Raw genomic sequence first — 15,463 nt, forward strand, 5'->3', positions numbered from 1 at the left:
ATAATACTTAATAATATAATTGTATTTTCTTTTTCATTGTTAAGTTAGTTTTGTTATTATAATTAAACTATAGGGATTGTATATTTTGCAATTAGTATGTTGTTTTTTTAATGTATTAATTATAATAGATTGCTTAAATCTTAAAAAAAAAGTAACTGCTGTGGCAAACTTGAATGATGACTTTCTGCTATTCAAATTATATAGGCCTTTTTTTTTTTTTAAATAATAGTGTATTTTAAATGTGACCTTCAGCATACAGGTAACTATTATTATTCTCATTGATGAGATTCTTAAAAGTTCCTAACAGTCTCAAAAAGTTATGGAAAGAAGGACATGGACAGATAAGGAAAGCTAGGACTTTACTTAGGATGAGTTTTTAACTATAGATTACATAATTCATGGTATTACTACTATTACTCAAAGAAAATAACAAGGAGGAAAAATGAAAATTATTTTCCAGTAGATATAAAATATCACTTTAGGAAAGATGAAATTAGCCTCAGTAGCTATTCTTGTTACAAATGTTGGATAAAATACTGTGACATAGCTATTAAAACATAAATAGTATTTATCAGGATATTAAAATTTTTAACATTTGTAAAAAATTTGCTCATGATCGTCAGAAGACATTTGTCTTTCATCATAGAACTTAAAACAAAACAAAACAAAAAAATCCTTAAAATACCCAATTCAGCAGATGACCATGAGATCATAAGATGAGAGTATTTTTTAAGTTTTTGTGTATGTTGGGGCACTTGAGTGTCTAGGTGGGTCGAGCTTGATTTCTGCTGAGGTCATGATCCCAGCCAGGGTCATGGGATCAAGCCCTACATGGACTCCCCACTGAGTGTGGAGCTTGCTTGAGATTTTCTCTCTCTCTCTCCCTCTCCCTCTCCCTCTCCCTCTCCCTTCCTCCCTCCCTCCCTCTCCCTCTCCCTCCCTCTCCCTCCCTCCCTCCCTTCCTTCCTTCCTCCCTTCCTTCCTCCCTTCCTCCCTTCCTTCCTCCCTTCCTTCCTCCCTCCCTTCCTACCTTCCTTCCTCTCTCCCTTCCTACCTTCCTTCCTTTCTCCCTCTCTCCCCCCACCCACACATGAATGCACATACTCTCTCTCAAATAATAAAAAAAAAATCAAAGTTTTTGTGTTTACTAATATTTGCTTTTATATAGTACAGTTAAAGTACTTATGTGCATATAGCTATGGTTTTATGCAGGAAGCACATTGTTAGAGGCTTTTGTACTATAATCTGTTTTTTTAAGATTTCATGACATAATATGACATACCCTTTTTATATTTAGTTAAAGCATTTAAAAATCTAGGATTATCCATTGTAAGTTGTGAAATTTAGGTAGGATGTTAACAAAAGCATCAAATGCCCTTTAGGAATGGGTTTTTATGATGTCTCTTCAACTGAACAGGGCCTTTTTGTGTTCACTGGTTTAAATTTTAGCAGCACTGTTAATGTAGTACAGAAATACAGCTTCATGACTCTACGATGCAGCATGAGAACTTTTGAGAGATGTATACATTTTTTTATGTGTGCATTTATAATTCTTTCTCTTACCTTATTTCATTAGGATAAGGAACTACTGTACCGTAGTAGTAAAACTAACAGTCTCAGTGATTCTGAAATATGTTGGCAACTGTATAATAGGATAAACAGTATCCATGATATGTTGAAACGTGATTACAGTTTCTGCAGCTTGAAAATGTTTACAGCCAATTCTGTCAGTACTCAATGTAAATCTGACAGTTTCAACATTCAGAGCTTGCTAACTTAAAATGTTTTGCGGGGCATCTGGGTGGCTCAGTTAAGTGTCTGACTCTTTGGCTCAGGTCATGATCTCAGTTTGTGGGATTGAGCCCTGGGTTGGGCTCTGTGCTGACAGGCGGAGCCTGCTTGGGATTCTTTCCCCACCCCCTCTGCCCTTTCCCTACTCAAGCACACGCTTTCATGCACGCTCTCTCTCCCTCTCTCTCCCAAAATAAATAAATACACTTTTCAAAAATGTTTTGCTCATATAGATGATCTAAGGTAACTTAAGGACATAAATATAAAACCAAGTACATAAGTTAGTTGCAAAATGAAAAAAAAAATTATCACAAATTGGTGGCAGCAATAGGCTATACATCCTCATACACATATCTACAAAGTAAAATTTCAAATAGTTTTAATTTCAGAAGTGTCTAATAGTTACAGAAGTAGTGTTACACAGCATATTTTATTTGTATCAGGTATAAGAAATCAATTAATAGATTTTGATTTTTGTCACAGTTAAATAATTTTGACTTAGAGTGACAAAAATTAGGAAGTCATTCCTTAAAATGTTATTAACATTAACCCCCAAAGAAATGTAGACTTTCATAAAACTTATATTTAAAGTATAATCCCTCTGAAAGGGTGGGAGGCAAATCATATATCCAGGCATGTGGCCCCTTAGAAAAATACCTGGTATTCTTGAGCTTTTTTTTTTTTTTTTAAATTTAGAGAGAGCACGTGCAAGTCAGGGAGAGGGACAATGGGAGAGAGAGACAGAATCTCAGGCACACTCTGCACTCAGTGTGGAGCCCAATGTGGGGCTTGATCCCACGACCCTGGGGTCATGACCTGAGCCAAAATCAAGAGTTGAGCGCTCAACTGACCTAGCCACCCAGGTGCCCCTCTTGAGCATATTTTTACTCTCCTTATTAATTATCAGTATACTCTGACCAGTGATTGATAATATTTGAATCCCTCAAAATGTAAAACTTCAACTCACATTATAAACAAGGTTAAGATAATCTACAGACTAGGATAAAACATTTGTAACAGATTTAATAGATAAAGTATTCAAATCTGGAATCTGTAAAGAACACCAACAAATAGATAAGAAAAAAGATAACTCAGTAAAAAAAAAAAAATGAGAGAAGACAATTCATAGAAGAGAAAGTACAGATAGCCAATAAACTCTTTTTAAAATATTCTCAATGTTCCTAGCAATCAGAGGCATGCTTATTAAGGAGAAAACATTTTTTACTGATCAGTTTGATAACATTAAGTGTCTGTGAGACCAAAGGAACCAGGGCTCATCCACACTGCTGGTGGGTATAATGTGAAATGGGCACTCAGAAAGACAGTTTGGTGGTCAGTATCCACTGCAGTGTAAGAGGTACAGACTTTATATTCCAGTAGTTTCTCTTATCACAGCATACCCTAAAAAAATAATTCATACATTGCATAGTAAGGTAAATGCAAGAGTGATCATTTCTGCATTGTTGTTATAGTAGAAAACGGAAAATAACTTAAATACCCAATAGTAACTAGGGAATAGCTAAATAAAGTTTGTTGTATTTGTACTGTGCTGCAGTTAAATGAACCAAATCTATGTGTACTGATACGAAGATCTAAGACCCGTTAAGGCAAAAGACAGGTTGATAAAAGAGTGCATTAACTATGTTCTAAAGCACCCACCAAAACAGTGTTTTCTATGGGGACACGTATAGAAGTATATATAAGGTGGTATGGAAAGATACACAAATACATGAGTACATATAGTTGCCTAGGAAGAGGTTTGGAAGGGGCACCCCAAACCAGCTTTTTTGGAGAGGGGGCAGGTACCAGGGATAAATGGACTGTGGAAGGATTATAGGGGACTTTAGCCTTATCTGTATTGTGCCCTTTTACAAAGAGAGCGTACATGTGTATTTTATTTCAATAATTATGTTTGAAATACAGTATTAATATGCCAAACAACAACAAAAGAAGTATATTCATGCATGTATTCTTTTTTCTAGAAGCCTATTAGTAACGGTCTACCCCCAACACCTAAAGTGCATGTAAGTATAAATATCAAATAAGTTGTTTTCAGGCTAAATACAATGACCAGTAATTGCTTGACTGTGTACCTTTGGTTAGATTTTTTAGCTTTTTGAAAGAATCTCCATTTAGTATTGAAAAAATCTATAAGATTGCTAATTTAAATATAGATTGTTACATTTTAAAGCTCCTTTATTCCAGAATTTGTTACTATCTCCTTTGCAGACATTTTTGAAGAAATGTAGAAAGGGCACATGGATATAATAGGAAATACAGAATGTAAATAGGACACATTTTTTTCTAGCATTTTCAATGATCAAAAACATTTTAGAACTAGAAGGAGCATTAAAGGACCATCTGACCCAAACTAGTTTGCCCACGAGTAAAACTGAGACCCCACAATATTCATAAGATCACAGAACTACCCCCCAGCTCCAACCAGAGCTGGAATAGACGTTAGATACAGTCCTGTGTTACAGTCTGTTGTGGTTTTGTTGTTTGCTTTTTTTCATTAGACCATGCTGTTTTAGGATTAAAATTATATTAGTTCAGTGTAATTGTGCGTCAGTATAGGTAGAACTATATTTTCGCTGCTGCAACTCTTTAATCTGAAACATAGTGTGACACTAATTGAGGTGTCCACAGAGCTTCTAGTCTGTAACCTCCCAACTCTACTTTTTAGCCTTTTAGTTTCTTATTTCTTAATTTTTAGCCTTTTTTCTCGACTTTTTAAATTAATATGAAGATCTAAATATTTATGCCTTATCTTATAAAAGTTTTGAGAGTGAAGGGCTCCCAGGTCTGGCAGAGACATTCGGGTTGTCCTGTTTGGATACAGTAGAAAACTCTCCGGTCAGATGTACAGCTGATGGGGAGGAGCCTCTAACTGGAAAGGCAGGTGGGACTGACCGTACAGACTGGCTTACACTCGGAGTTGGTTGAATTGTTCGGCACCGCATTGTGTCATTTGGATTTTTAGGGGTTAGGCCACACCTCCACATGTGAATTTTAGCAGCTGTCTTAAAGTATAATTACCAGAATGAGTTAAATGATACACTTTCTGCCCTACACCATAAAAACATGTTTATAGGTCTTCTGCGAGGTTGTTGTTATTTGGTGCTAAAATCTTAAAGATATTGTTTGGTAGGTTTCTGTGAGCAGAAGGAAATCTTAGGATTTATTATTTTGATTCTTTTTTATGTTGATATTTCTAATCCATTATCATCAGCTACAGGGGTGTGTGTTCTGTCTCTGGGTATTGTCTCCATATTTGTGAAGAAAACACTCCAACTATATGATGCACAGTGCTCTTCTTTTCATCAAATATTTGTGTTCTTTCCCCCCAAGTTGTTGCTAATAAAAGTGATTAAATGAGTAAGCTTTCTTGTATTTATTTATTCTAACATGAACAATAATTTGAAAATTAACATTTTATTCTTTCAAGATTAAAAAAAAAGTTCAAATGAATGATACTGTGTTTCCTTATAAGGTATTTATTATATGAAAGGCTTGTAAATGGGCTTAATAAATATTAACATAAAAAAATAAAGATTTTTATTGAATCCATCCAGGGAAAATAATCACATTGCTCAGTTTTTCTTAAAAAATGGGTCTGTATGTTTTAAAGTACATATATGAATTTGAAACCAGCCATACCTCTTTCATGTTGAAGTATTAAATTCAATGATTAATAACATTGTATTATTAAGGTTATTTAACATTTATTACTAATAACATTTCAATGATTCAATAAATAAGAAAATTTTCACCTTTGTAGCAGTTATGATTTCCTTCTTAGCAGGGAATATCATATTACTTGGTTATTCTTTGTTTTTCCAGATGGGTGCATGTTTTTCAAAGGTTTTTAATGGATGTCCCTTGAAAATTCACTGTGCAACATCATGGATAAACCCAGATACAAGAGGTAGTACTATATGTTATTTGTTGTTGTTGTTGTTTAATGTTTATTTTTGAGAGAGAGACCGCATGAGTGGGGAAGGGGCATAGAGAGGAGGACACAGAATCTGAAGCAGACTCCCGGCTGTAAGATGTCAGCACAGAGCCCCACATGGGGCTCAAACTCATGGACTGTGAGACCATGACTTGAGCCGAAGTCGGACATTTTACCAACTGAGCCACCCAGGCAGCCCCTTTCTAGTTGTTTTTTAAACTGAGGTCATGGAAGTATTCAGTTTTCTTCCTGCTCTGAATGTCTTTCTGAAAAATATTTTGTTATAATTCAAAAAAAAATTTTAGGCTATGTTTCTCTAGCTTATTAGCAGTGCTTGAGGTGACCCATGACACTAAAATTTCACTGTGTTGTCCCCATGTTAATATAGCAAAACCATGCACTCTATGCCACCCTAATTTTCTCCACAAAAGTTTTTTCCACTGCTGCACACTCACTATCTTTGTGTTTTAGACACAACTGTTGTTAAGGAGTTTAGCTACCCAGGGTCTAGGGTGTGGTGACCACGTTAGAGGATCTCTCCACCTTAAAGGAGATCATAATAAGAATTGTTGCCATTAGTCACTGACTAAAGACTATCTGCATTCTCCCACTATATATCTGTATCTTAATATATGTGTGTATAAGGTATGCATAAGCGCGCGCGCACACACACACACACACACACACACATATCTTCTTACTAAATCTTTTAGAAATCCAAGGTGGGAACTTTTATTTCACAGGTAGGGAAAGTGACATGCAGAAAGGTTCACCACCGGTCGGTAGGAGGGCTGCAGTTCAAACCTGGTTAGATTGTATTCTTGGACCACAAAGCTTATGTCTTCAATCCGCCATTACTAATCCTAAATATTGGGCAGTATAACAATGCTCTTGGCCTTCTAAGTTCTTAGCATACTTCAGTTTAGTCTGGAGAAGTTCCTGACCTGTTGTTTTATATTGTCAAAAGCAGATCAGACAGGACCATAGCTAAACTAACATCTTCTAGAAGATACTGAGTACCTTAGCCAGGTATCTAAGTTTTAGCTTTTTAAATAGGCAGTAGCCAGATCCTGGTTTCTGATGTTATTTCTTACAGTGGTAGCCCATCTGCAAAAATATTTTGAATCTATATCAGTTCTTTATTTACATTCTGTACATCAACTATACTTTTAAAAGAATTTTTTTTTTTTTTACTTTTTTTTTCAATGTTTGTTAATTTTTGAAGGAGAGAGAGACAGAGTGTGAGCGGGGGAGAGGCAGAGAGAGAGGGAGATACAGAATCTGAAAGGGGCTCCAGGCCGTGAGTTGACAGCACGGAGCCCGACGTGGGGCTTGAACTCAAGAACTGCAAGACCATGACCTGAGCTGAAGTTGGTTGATTAACCGACTGAGCCACCTAGGCTTCTCTTAAAAGAATTGTGGAAAATGAGCTATGGATTCTCTGCCAGTCCTCAGCACCCTCTGATGAGTGAGGAACCCTAGCATTCCAGTCTTCAAAACCTCTTTTACATAAAAGTTTTCCTCAGTGCTTTGAGGCTGGTATTTATATGTAACTCAGTTCATTAAGGCAGAGTTTTTAGCCACTTATTTGTATTAAAATATATTTAATGCTTAGGGGTGCCTGGGTGGCTCAGTTGGGTAAGTCTCTGACTTCGTCTCAGGTCATGGTCTCTCAGTTCATGAGTTTGAGCCCCGCGTCAGGCTCTGTGCTGACAGCTCAGAGCCTGCCTCGGATTTTGTGTCTCCCTCTCTCTCTGCCCCCCCTCACTTGCTCTCTCTCTCTAAAAAATAAACATTAAAATATATATATATGTATATATAGGTTGTCAATCACAGTAATTCTTTTTTCAGGTTATAGTACATATGTGCATAATTTTAAACTATATAAGTCCATTTTGAAAATATTTTTTTTATCAAAACCAGTGAATTACTTTTGTCATTTCAGATCAGTACTTGATATTTGGTGCTGAAGAAGGAATTTATACTTTGAATCTTAATGAACTTCATGAAACATCAATGGAACAGGTACATTATTTTGTATTTTCCTTTCTTAAAGTCGTACACACACACACTAGGTAAGAAATAAGTTTCAGTTCTGTGATTTTCTGCCTCTTTATTTTTTTATCCATAAAAGCTTCATCAAGTATGTTGTATTTATCTGGTACTGAGGACGTATTCGCAGGACTAGTCCTTACCCTTCAAGGACCTCTCAGGTGTAATAGAGGCGTGGCAGTAGCTGTAGCACTCAGGTTAGGTGTCACACTAGGAGTGAGCACACGTCACTAGCACCTCCTGTGGGGAAGTGAGAAGAGACCATAAATGTTCCCAGAGAGAGGGTAAATATAAGTGTGAAGTGGTGCTGGGGAGTGGCAAGGGTGGGGAACCCTGAGCAGACAGTCTGATTCGAGTGTAGAATGGTAACAGGAAGTGGGGGGGGGGGGGGGGGAGAGAGGCAGCTGCCAAACCCCAGAGCTTTGTTCGTGAACTGATCCGTGTAGAACGGTTTGCAGCATGGTGACAGATGACACTAGAGATTTTGGTCAAAGGGCAAGGAAATGTTGAGTTGGGGCAGAAAGGAAAAAGTGTGTTTGGAATTGCGTGGGGATGTTTCTTTATTGTCACAGTGACTGGGGGAAGCTTTGGATGTTTAGTACCCAGAGGCCAGCAATGCTAAACAACCTACAGAAATGATCATGATGACATCAGTAGCTAGTACCTGTATAAAGCTTACTATGCACCAGATACTGTTTTTAAATGCTTTACATAGAGTAACTAATCTTCACAACTCTCAGAGATAGATACCATTATGAGTTGCATGTCAGATCAGAAATCTGAGGCACAGAAAGGATTAGTAACTTTTCAGAGCTCTTACAGTGCTTAAGTGGATGAACTGGGATATGAACCCAGGCCAGATGGCTCCAGAGTTCATGTGCTTAACTACTTGACCACACTGCCCCTCCCACTTGTATTCCTCCCATAGAGAAACACTAGATCTAGGGAAACAAGAAAGACCTAGAATTGGCAAATTGAATGACCAGTTCAACACGGACATATAATAGAAGTATTTTACTTATTATCTTTTATAAACTTTATACTTTTTTTTTTAATCAGCTATTCCCCCGAAGGTGTACATGGTTATATGTGATGAACAATTGCTTACTGTCAATATCTGGTAAGTCTTTTAGTTTTTATTTATATTTTTTTAAGTTTATTTATTTTGAGAGAGAGAGAGTGAGCTGGGGAGGGGCAGAGAGAGAGAGAGAGAGAGAGAGAGAATCTGAAGCAAGCTCTGTGCTTTTAGTGCAGAGCCCGATGTGGGGTTCAGACTCACAAATGCTGAGATCGTAACCTGAGCCGAAACCAAGAGTCAGACCCTTAACCAACTGAGCCACCAGGAGCCCCTAGTTTTTTGATACCTTTCACTTGTTCCTATTTATATTATTAGCTTTTATATCGTGTTTATGTATTTATTATATTTTTTTTTCAGGTAAAGCTTCTCAGCTTTATTCCCATAATTTACCAGGGCTTTTTGATTATGCAAGACAGATGCAAAAGTTACCTGTTGCTATTCCAGCACACAAACTTCCTGACCGAATACTGCCAAGGTAACTGTGTACTTACTTATGTTTCATCCTTAGAGATTATATGTTAATGAATTCTAAATAATAGTTACACTGCAGAAATTGAAAAAGCACTTAGTTTGCGTTAGTAGAAATCATGTGTAATGAAAAACTTGTGAGAGGTAATAGATTTTCACAAGAACTGAGGCACCTCTAGAAGTTTAAAACTAATTACTGTTTAGTATTTCATACAACATTAAAACTGATTTTTCTCTATAATTTGCTACTAATTTTTCTTCATTTCCAGTGCTTTGGACATATTTGTGTTAATTTGAATAACATGAATTTGTCTCAAAGCACAGTTTCTAAACTTAGAAAATCAAAATGATTTATTAAATCAAGGTTTTTACATTAGGAGATAATTACTTAGGAATTGAGGGGTTTTGCTTTTCTGCTTTCAGGGATTTTTCATTATGTTCTCTCCTCCTTTGCTTATTATATTGTACTTCATTTATTGACTGAAAGGTCTTCTGAGTCTGCTATAAATTTTATGTTACAAAAACATTATACTCTGGCCATTCTTCCTTTACCGTATCAGTTGTAAAGCAACTAATGTACACCGTTAGCTCTCAAGTACCTTGAAAAGCTGTTCTCAATGCTGAGTTTACAGCTAAAATGTGCCTCTTTGTGCAAAAGGCTTTTTCAAAATTAATCTTTTTGATGAAAATCATTTAAAAGTTATACTGCATGCTTTTCTGTCTTAAAATAGATTACATTGAGTTTAATTGGACCTTTTCATGATGACTCAGAGTTGCACCTATGAACTTGACTTATTATACTTCTACTGTAATGTCTACAGTTGGGGTTAAGGGCAAGAACTACCCCAAGAATGGGGCCAGGGGGCTTCTTCACGTAGAGTTTATCTGCCCCTCTTTTCCTCTCAGCTGCCACTTGGTGCTATTGATTTTCTGTCTTCTTACAGCACATCTCCCTCTAGCCTTCTGACTTGATAATCCTAAATTCTCTGGGCATGGAAACTGGCCCCAAGCTTTAAAATATACAAGAGCGCCCCCCCCCCCCAGGAATGTAAAGCACATAAACTTTAATACATTCACTTTTTTATATCATTTTGTCAGAATAGAGACCTTTGTAGTTTATTTATAGCTGTGTTCAATTCTTCAAATTTTACTGAATATACAAGATGTGCGGGAAGTTTCCTAGTATGTAGCTAAAACAAAATTGAATAACGTATTACCTCTTCCTTTAAGGAATTTCCATAGAGGAAGATGTTACCTCTAAGAGTGCTTTACCTCGAGGCTTTTATTTCATGTAATTTTGTTATAGTCAGTCTTTAGTGTTGGTAGCACTCACCAATGTGTCCTTCCCACTTTCTTCAATTTTGTTATCGTAAAATCTACTTTTTTTTTTAATGTTTATTTATTTTTGAGAGAGAGACAGAGTGGGAGCAGGGAGGGATAGAGAGAGAGAGGGAGACACAGAATCCAAAGCAGGCTCCAGGCTCTGAGCTGTCAGCACAGAGCCCGACGTGGGGCTCAAACTCAAGAACCATGAGATCATGACCTGAGCCGAAGTCAGATGCTTAACAGACTGAGCCACCCAGGCGCCCCTAGAATCTACTCTTAATTCTCTCATTTACTGGCAAGAAATCTGAAAACCTTTTTTACACAATAAAATTTTATGTTCTTCTGCCGTAAAGTGAGCACAAATTAAACTTCCTTTGGGAAGTTTAGAATGTTCTGTGGTTCTCATTATAAATATAGGTACTCATTGTATTGTATGGTAAAGCTTCAGTTAAGCATAATTTTTAGAATCCAGGTAGACTTCCATTTAAATCCTACATTGTTCACTCACTAGGTTCAGGACCTAGAATAAATTGTACAACTTCTCAGGATATTCATCTGTAAAATGGAACCAGTATACCTATCTTGCAGATTGTTTTAAAAATGATAAATTATGTATGAAAAGTATCCACCATGGTTTCTGGCACGTATTAGGCTCTTAAGAAATAGAGAGAAGAATAGAGCCTTCTTAAGAAGGCTCTTAAGAAATATCATTATTATTAGTCATGGTAAATTGAATTGTGTCTGTAATGTACCCTAAAATATCTTACATTAAGTACATTGAGAATGTTGGTTCACAGGATTCTAGTTAATTGGGTGCTGTAAATAAATTTTTTTGCCTTGTAAAATCATAACTAAAATTAAGGTAAGTCTATATGTAGATCACTGTAGAAAATTATGAGTTTTTATAACATTTCAGTGTGCTGCTCACAGCTCAGTTTTGAATCATTTCATTATCGTTAACTTCTAAGCTATACTTAGTAGTTGATTTTATCTTGACTGTGTAGCATTCTTTATAATCTTTCAAAACCTTGCAGTCAATTAATCCTCCTGGGTTTGACAGATTCAGTAACTTAACCTCTAAGTTAACGTTGGGGGCCAAAGGACAAGTTCACAAGTGTGGACGAGGAACATTAAGTTGGTTGCAGTGGAAATCTATCAAGAGCTTGATTCAGATTTTTTTAAACTGTAAAAAGCACTTTGGTTCAAGCAGTTTACTTAATTTAAGGGTATGTGAAATTTTTGTTTTATTTTAAACTGTATGAAATTCCAATGCCTATGAAAGGGGTATTTTTGTAATTATTAATGTAATTTATGAATTGGAATGTAAAATTCTCCCCAGTATGAACTTAGTCGAGAGGAACAATAGGGGCTTTAACCCAAAATTTGAATCAAGATATTCTAGATTGTCACTTTAGTCATTAGGTCCCTCAGTATCTGACTAATTTCTCTGTCACTGTTTAGGTACCATAGTATCAACAAAATTCTAATTCACACAGATAAAGTACTTACAAGTGATAACAGATTTTAACAACTTACCTTGCAAACTCAGAATACTCTTTAAAGTGATCCAGAATCATAAAAGAGAAGTAGATTTGTTTTCAAAGTTGAATCACTATGAATGTTGCAGTTAGGCTAAGACACTAGAGTAGAGTTCTTCCTGAATTGCTGACTGTATGATCTTGAGGAAATTACTAAATCTAACCCTCAGATTTCTTTCTTTTCTTTTCTTTTCGTTTCGTTTCGTTTCGTTTCTCTTCTCTTCTCTTCTCTTCTCTCCTCTTCTCTTCTCTTCTGTTCTCTTCTCTTTTCTTTTTTAGAGAGACAGAACACACAAGCGGTGGGTGGGGAGGAGGGAGAAAATCTTCTAAGTGGGCTCTGTGCTGAGCACACCCCCTAACCTTCAGATTTCTATACTGTCACCTATCTCATGGCATTATCAGAGGGACTGACAGAACATGTGAAATTCATGGTAAACAATAAGATCTCAGTAAATGTTAGCAATAGTTACTATAGATTTTTATAAATACCGGCATATAAAACATATTAAAAGCTAAAATTACAATACCTCAGCATTATGTGACTGATTATTACTCAGCTGCCAGTTGTACAGTGATAGGAACATACATCAAGATTATTCTGAGCTTGGGGTGCCTGGGTAGTTCAGTTGGTTAAGCATCCAAATTGATTTCTGCTCAGGTCATGATCTCATGGTTTGTGAGATTGAGCCCCACATCAGGCTCCGTGCTAACAACGCAGAGCCTCCTTGGCATTCTCTCTCTCCCTCTTCGTCTGCCCTTCTCTCTCAAAACAAGTAAAAATAAACATTTAAAAAAAAATAAGATTATTCTGAGCTTGTTTGGAATGGCATTGCGCATCACATACATGCTCTACAATTCTGTTACCAGCAAAGGGCAACTCTGTTTTGTTTTTTTTAAAAGATGTGCAGAGCAATGACCTCTAATATGTGGCATGTTTACACATGTAAAAGAAGTTTATGTGTACAGAAATGGAGAAGTATAATTTGAGGCTAGCAAAACTTGGTACGTTAGCAGTCTGTTATATTAATTTTCATTATAAAGCCATTTGAGTTCATGGGTATTTTTTTTAATTGTAGTTTAAAAAACAATTTTAAATGGATTTTTACATATTAAGTCTGAATCACCTGTTTGCAGAACCTGTAAAGGACCTTAACAGAAAATCTATATCTCACTCTTCCTGAGCAGAGAAATAAAAATGTCTAAAAAAAGTTCTTATAAATTGTTTTAGTGATAAGACAATGTTTTACATAGCTTAAATTTATTATATGTGCTAAAAAATATCTTTCCCCCCAGTTTATGGCATATCTTTTTACCTTTTTAGTGTTATATTTTGGTAAACCAAAGTTGTTAATATATTCAAATTCATTCAACAAATTGCCACCTGTAGTTTGAAGTGGTAGGGATCCCTAAGTAAAAAAGTATCACTTACGTTTATTAATATTGGGGTGCCTGGGTGGCTCAGTTGGTTATGTGTCCGACTTCAGCTCAGGTCATGATCTCGTGATTAGTGAACTCAAGCCCTGCATTGGGCTGCTTCAGGTGAAGCTGCTGTCACCACAGACCCAGCTTTGGATCCTCTGTCCCCCTCTCTCTCTGTCCTTCCCCGGCTCACACTCTTTCTCTCTCAATAAATAAACATTAAAAACAGAAGTTTATTAATATTTTCCTGTATAGTTTGTTTCTTTTTGTATTTTTTAAGGAAATCCCCTGGTTCTATTCTTCTAAATCTAAATATTCTATAGTCTTGTTTTTCATACTTTAATAAATCCTTAATCTATTTGGAATTGATTGGAAGAGGGATGAGAAACAGATCAAATATATTATTTTTAATAGATTACCTATTATGTCAGCACCAGTTTTTATTCTCCATACATCTGTCATGATACCATTATCGTATACTAACTTTACCTACATGTATTATATATTCATTTTCATTTACATTTAGGAAATTTGCTGTATCAGCAAAAATCCCTGAAACCAAGTGGTGTCAGAAATGTTGTGTTGGTAAGTAAACTGTTCCATAGCACGTAGCTCTCCTGCTTTGCGGAGCGAATGAGAAAACACTGTGAGGCTCATTTTTAAATCTAATATGAAACAGTACTTCTCCAGGGTATTCTGCCAGTGATAGTTTATTTTTACCCCTTGCGTAAAACAAATGTCTTGGCCATCCAGTCTCCGTGTAGACTAACCCTATAATATAGTACCTTGTACATAACAGTTGTTTTGCAAATTATTTATTGACTGGATAAATGGAGAAAGTAGGATGACTTTATTACAGCACTTTATCACACCCTGTTCTCCAAGGGGCCTGTTACTTGTCATTCACATGCTGCTTGGTAATGGCTTATGAGACTGCATTTATTCATTCAGCATATATTTTCATGCCTTTAATGTGTGAAACCTTATGCCTGTGGTGTGAAGGTTATAGTCTCTCTGTTCACACACACGACCCCAAATCCCTCCCCACCCCCATAACAACCAGCTGTTTTATTTGCATCAAGCAAAACCAAAAAAATCTTTTCCCTTAAAATCTCTTCCCTTCAGAAACTCTGAGGCTTTGTTTTATTATTTGTAAACCTGTATTTTGAGATTTCATTAACGTCTTCATGCTGTTGCAACCAAAGCATTACTACCTCTGAACATTACTACCAAAAGCATCCTTAATCACCTGTCCCTAAGTGTGCTGTAGCCTATCAGTTTGGCAGCTTCCCCCCAAATCTTCTTAGGACCCTTCCTTTAGGGTCCTGCTGCCTCACCTAATCTCCCTGCTCCCATGAGATGCAAAATCTTTCTTCCCACCCAGACCCCAAAACAACCACCAGTTTCGTTTGTGCATTAGACAGAAATCCTGCAAGTGATGAAGGAGTTTCCTGCTGTTACCTGAAAGTTTTTTCACCCTCTAGTCTAATTAAGAAATTGACCTAGCAGCCAGCTTTTGTTTGTTCTCAGAGCTTGCAACTACTATCACAAGGATTTTGTATCATAAGAGGACTTACATACACTTTTTTGCCTTGACAGTGCGAAATCCTTACACAGGCCATAAGTACCTATGTGGGGCGCTTCAGACTAGCATTGTTCTATTAGAATGGGTTGAACCAATGCAGAAATTTATGTTAATTAAGGTAAGCACGAAAAGCAATCTAAGTCATTCTTAGTATAAAAGCTTATAAATGAAATCAATTTTCCTGTTCCTGTTTTTTTCCTTAAAAAAACCAACAACATTTTTTCCCATTAATTCTCAAGTTAATGTCATGA

General features: G+C 36.3%; 1 protein-coding gene across 4 annotated transcripts in view; it reads left to right on the top strand.

The window, feature by feature from the left end:
- MAP4K3 (mitogen-activated protein kinase kinase kinase kinase 3) overlaps window positions 1-15,463 on the top strand; it is a 201,002-nt gene that overhangs the window by 167,054 nt on the left and 18,485 nt on the right. For all 4 annotated transcript variants that reach the window (XR_008289566.1, XM_027033607.2, XM_027033608.2 and 1 more), the window contains 7 exons: window positions 3,774-3,815; window positions 5,635-5,719; window positions 7,692-7,771; window positions 8,858-8,918; window positions 9,234-9,351; window positions 14,154-14,212; window positions 15,227-15,330. Coding sequence is in view for 3 of the 4 variants with exons in the window: in XM_027033607.2 (XP_026889408.1) it covers window positions 3,774-3,815; window positions 5,635-5,719; window positions 7,692-7,771; window positions 8,858-8,918; window positions 9,234-9,351; window positions 14,154-14,212; window positions 15,227-15,330 (549 nt within the window). In the remaining variant the exon portion in view is untranslated. The remainder of the gene's footprint in view (window positions 1-3,773; window positions 3,816-5,634; window positions 5,720-7,691; window positions 7,772-8,857; window positions 8,919-9,233; window positions 9,352-14,153; window positions 14,213-15,226; window positions 15,331-15,463) is intronic.

The sequence above is a fragment of the Acinonyx jubatus genome, chromosome A3, assembly GCF_027475565.1.
Source record: "Acinonyx jubatus isolate Ajub_Pintada_27869175 chromosome A3, VMU_Ajub_asm_v1.0, whole genome shotgun sequence".
Classification (NCBI taxonomy): Eukaryota; Metazoa; Chordata; class Mammalia; order Carnivora; family Felidae; genus Acinonyx; species Acinonyx jubatus.